Source organism: Otolemur garnettii, unplaced genomic scaffold (genome assembly GCF_000181295.1).
Source record: "Otolemur garnettii isolate 467f Iridium unplaced genomic scaffold, OtoGar3 scaffold00082, whole genome shotgun sequence".
NCBI classification, from domain to species: domain Eukaryota; kingdom Metazoa; phylum Chordata; class Mammalia; order Primates; family Galagidae; genus Otolemur; species Otolemur garnettii.
This window is the reverse complement of record NW_003852477.1, coordinates 8,644,460-8,649,571: the sequence shown is the minus strand read 5'-3', so window position 1 is coordinate 8,649,571 and position 5,112 is coordinate 8,644,460. Positions and strand designations below refer to the sequence as shown.

Below are 5,112 nucleotides of genomic sequence, written 5' to 3'. Positions count from 1 at the left end.
AAAAAAAAAAAAAAGCAGAACTCAGCAGAGTAGAGAGCCAGAAGGAGGCAGGGCCCAATAGGCCAAGAAGGGCACCGCAGAGATTTTAGAGGCATCTGGGCCAAATATTAAGAGTGACCATATCTCCCAATCTCCGTCCAGAAGAAAATCTCAGACTGGCCCAAATTATAGATATTATTACCTGATTACCTGTCAAGTTTTCATCTATATCTTGCCATTGCTTTTAAGGATAACTTTCCTAAAAAGTAGCTACTAATGAGATGCTCTGGTGACTGTTCATGCAAACCTTAGAGCTTTTTTTTCCTCTTAAGTATGTGTCTTCCAGCAAGAAAGAAAAATCTGAGGTTATTACTTGATTGATCTACCCATTGTCTCCTCCCCCAACTTTTTTCCTCTTCCAGGATGATCCTGGTGCTCCCCACAAAATCCAGGAAGCTCTCAAATCCTGCCTGAAAGAGGAGGAGTCATTTAACATCCAGAACTCCATGTCACCCAAACTGGAGAGTGGCAAAGGTGACCAAGCTGACTTGGAGGTGAACTGTCTTCAGAATAATTTAACCTAAACCAGAGCAAGAAGAGGGGAAATGGGGGGTGGGGTGGGGTAGTGGGAAGAAACGTTATCTCCTCTTGTACAGAGTCTATTTCTTGTAACCATTTGTTAAACTTTTTTCTTTTTCTGATCTCATGGCATGCTTTGATGTATTTTGTACAGGAGGCAAAAAAAAAAAATACATAAAATAAGCAAAGAAACTGAACAGGATTGCATACATTGGATTGTTTTGTCTGTGCTGTCTGTACATTGCTTCTGCTGCTGTGATTTCTAAACCCGTGCTGTTATCAACTGACTTTTTTTTTGTACTTTGACCCACCTTTTTTTGAAATACCAGTAAAAAAACAAAGTTCTTGAAATAAAACTTTTTAAAAAGGTGTTCATTTTCTTAATATCATTATATCCACTCCCTATTCATTCTTAAGAGTTTGACTTGAATTCTTACTTTCATTGAAGTGTGTATTTAAACGTGTCTAAAATCTCAGAAACGGTCTTTATTAGTCTGTGGTAGCTGTTATAATAAAATACTACAGACTAGGGTTTAAAACAACAGAAATTTATTTTCTCCCAGTTCTGAAGTCTGGAAGTCCAAGATCAGCATACCAACAGTGCCGGTTCCTGGCGAGGCCTCTCTTCCTTATGAATGGTCCCTTTTTTGGACAAACTTGGTGGCTCATATCTGTAATCCCAGCACTCTGGGAGGCAAAGGTGGGTGAATTGCTTGAGCTCAGGAGTTTAAGACCAGCCTGAAGAAGAGGAAGGTCCCATCTCTACTTAAAAAAATAGAAAAACTTGGGCAGCACCTGTAGTTCAGTGGGTAGGGCACCAGCCACATACACCAGGGCTGGCGGGTTCGAACCCGTCGCGGGCCTGCTAAACAACAATGGCAACTACATCAACAACAACAAAAATAGCCAGGCATTGTGGCCCGTGCCTGTAATCCCAGCTACTTAGGAGGCTGAGGCAAAAGAATTGCTTAAGTACAAGAGTCTGAGGTTGCTGTGAGCTGTGACGCCACGGCACTCTACCTAGGGCAACAGCTTGAGACTCTGTCTCAAAAAAAGAAAAACTAGTTGGGCATTGTGGTGGGCACCTGTAGTCCCAGCTACTCAGGAGGCTGAAACAAGAGGATCTTTTGAGCCCTAGAGACTGAGGTTGTAGCTATGGTACCATGGCACTCAACCATAGGGCAACTGAGTAAGACTGTCTCAGAAAAAAGGTCCCTTTCTCACTGTCTCCTCACATTGCCTCTTCTCTGTGTGTGCATACATCAGAGAGAGATTTGTGATGTTGCTTCATATTCTTACAAGGACACCAATCCTCCTGGATTAGGATGCTCCTTTATCACCTGTTTAACTGTTATTAGCCCCTTAAAGGCCCAGTCTCCAAATGCTTACATTGGAGGTTGGGGCTTCAACATATGAATTTTAGGGACACAATTCAGTCCATAACATCCATACCACATATTAGTAAGACTATTCACTGGGCGCAGTGGTTCATGCCTATAATCCTAGCACTCTGGAAGGCCAAGATCACCTGAGCTCACGAGTGCCCGAGAGCAAGACCCTGTCTCTAAAAATAGGCAGGCATTGTGATGGGCACCTGTGGTCCCAGCTACTCAGGAGGCTGACGCAAGAGAACCACTTGACCCCAGGGGTTGCAGGTTGCTGTGAGCTATGAAGCCATGGCACTCTACTGAGGGCAACAAAGTGAGACTCTGTCTCAAAAAAAAAAAAAAAAAAAAAAAAACCTCTGAGAGGCTAAGGTGGGAGAATCACTTGAGCCCAGGAATTGGAGGCTGCAGCGAGCTATAAACATACCACTACACTTCAACCTGGGCAACAGAGCAAGACCTGTCTCAAAGAATAAAAAAGAATATGCATTTATTCTTTCAAAAATATTTATTAAGCACTTACTCTGAGGCAGACACTATACTAGACACCAGGAATACTAGATGAATAACATAGACGCTAATCTCAAGAAATTAATAATCAAGAAACAGACTTAACAAACAAGTAATTATAATACAGTGTGTCAATATTATAATATAGATGTGTACAAAGCTTTGACAGTCAGAAAGGCTGGCTGGGCATGGTGGCTCATGCCTGTAATCCTAGCCCTCTGGGAGGCCGATGCAGGTGGATCACCTGAGCTCAGGAGCTCGAGACCAACCTGAGCAAGACCCTGTCTCTACTAAAAATGGAAAAACTAGCCAGGTGTCATGGTAGGCACCTGTAGTTCCAGCTACTTGAGAGACTGAGGCAAGTGGATCACTTGAGCCCAAGAATTTAAGGTTGTTGTTGGCTAAGATGACACAACAGCACTCTATCCAGAGCAACAGAGTAAGACTCTGTCTAAAAATAAAATGTAGAAAGGTTTCCAAGAGAGGAGGTTTAAATTGGACTTTGAAGGATAAGGAGGCATTTTTTAGAATGAAACAGGAGAAAAGGACATTGAAGGAGTGGTAGAATACTCAGGAAAGTAATGCTATATGACTAGAGTGTGTGACAAGGAGGGGTCCTATGTAATGAGGTTGAAAAGGGCAATTTACAACAAATTGCAAAGAGTCTTGATTCCCACATTCACATAGGGTTGAGAAAGGGTCATATTTGTTTTCTGGAAAGCAGAATCTGGAGACAGTGGTGAAAGCACACTGAGGATGAAGACTGTAGAATGGGAATGGACTAGAGAGTGAAGAGATCTCTTCACAGCTGCTGGGGGAGTCTTCCAGAATGTTTAGTCTGTGTTCCATAATTCCATTAACTGGAATCCCTTTGTTTTCTGTTGCCTAATTTCTGCTGATTCTCTATGATTTGTATTCCCATGTGTCCTGTTATTTTTTATTTGTGCCAGACATTGTATTTGAAAAATGGCTTATTAAAAAAATTTTTTTTGACATAGAGTCTCACTTGGTCACCCTCTACTAGTAGAGTGCCATGGTCTTAGCTCACAGCAACCTCAAACTCTTGGATTCAAGCGATCTCTTGCCTCAGCCTCCCAAGTAGCTGGGACTACAGGCACCTGCCACTCACCCAACTATTTAGAGATGGAGGTCTCACTCTGGCTCAGGCTGGTCTTGAATCTGTGAGCTAGGGCAATCTGCCTGCCTTGGCCTCCCAAGTGCTGGGATTATAGGCGTGAGCCTTATTAAAATATTTTGAGGCTTAGGATGAGTTCTTCCTTGAGATAGGGTTTTTGTTTGCTTCTGTTAGGTGCCCAGGGCCACTAAAAAATTCTGGAATTACATTAATCCATATTCAAGGCTGGAGATTTTGTAAGCCACTGAAACCAAGTTATAGACCTATCAGACTATGCAAGGGCTGATTTGCTTCTGGTTAATCCTTGACCCAGGAATACAATCCTCTCTGGTCACAGCCCAAAACAGGCAGTGGTTTAGCAGTGTCCCACCCTTGGTGGGCTCTGTATTCCAACCTCCCCCTGCCCAGCTCAACTTATCCTTTCCTTTACCTCTGCTAAATGAGCAAGTGCCCCCAAACTGGGCTCACCTATCTGGATTCCTGTCTTCTCAGGGACGTCAGCCTAGTAATTGTTTAGTATTTTTAGTTCTTTGATGCTTTTCAGATGTTTGTATAGCTTTTTGTCGAATTTACCTCGTCTCCCATTTACTAACAACAGAAGTTCTCTGTTTTCCTCCTGGGACTCTTGCCCAGATGGTGTTCAGCTGGCGCCTTGAGCTCAATTTGCTCTTTGCTATTGCACAGGCTGCATATTGGGGTGTGTGTTGTGGCTTCCTAACCACATCTCTTATCTACTTTAGGGGGTCCAGCATGGTACTGCTTAAGACTTCCTGTCCTCTCTGAATTTGGGGACCTATCTTTCATGGATAGCCACCTCTGAATTCTCTCCAAGAAGGCTCAAACAAGAGAGATTGTATGTAAAAGTGCTTTGTAAATTCTAAATCCCAGCCAGACATGAAGGTATGTTAGTATTGTGCTTTTTTTTGTTCCTCCCACAAGAGTATTATGAAATATGCATCAAAGCCTCTGGTTCTGCCTGCCTTTGTAGCACATGCAGGAGGGATAGAAAACCCAGACTGGAAGGGGAGCAGGAAACAATGGAAGCTTATTGAACAGAGTTACCAGATGTTGCCAAGAGTCCATTTGACCCAAAGGGCCAAGGTGTTGGAACAGGATATATTGATTGCTGTCTTCTTTCCTGCCCAAATGTCTGTGGACTCTTGGGGACTGTGATCTATAGGGCTGCCAATGTCCTCTCTGGGGAACCTCTAGCTCTGTTAGCTCCCTCACCCTCCACCATGATTGCCTAACTCATGGGACATTACCCCTTCAGCCTAGGGTTTTCAGACAAGTGTGCCCTTCTCTTCTCTTTGTGTTTTCCTCCCTACTCCATAGCCTGTCCTGAGTTTTCCTCTGTAAAGAAATGACAAACAGAAAATGTGAGAAACTTAGGCCTCATGGAGGAATAATTATTTGTGGAGCCTTTCAGCACTGATGAGGGTGTTTCACTTAAGAGAAGTGTGTGTGAAAAAATAGTCAGATGTTGTGGTGGGAGCCTGTAGTCCCAGCTACTTGAGAGGCTGA

At 43.3% G+C, this 5,112-nt stretch overlaps 1 protein-coding gene across 3 annotated transcripts in view; it reads left to right on the top strand.

The window, feature by feature from the left end:
• Nucleotides 1-926, top strand: part of CSPG5 (chondroitin sulfate proteoglycan 5) — a 17,566-nt gene extending 16,640 nt beyond the window's left edge. For all 3 annotated transcript variants that reach the window (XM_003794542.2, XM_003794540.2, XM_003794541.2), the window contains one exon: nucleotides 402-926. In XM_003794542.2, the coding sequence (XP_003794590.1) occupies nucleotides 402-453 (52 nt within the window). In that variant the 3' untranslated portion in view covers nucleotides 454-926. The remainder of the gene's footprint in view (nucleotides 1-401) is intronic.
• The last annotated feature ends 4,186 nt before the right edge of the window (nucleotides 927-5,112 follow it).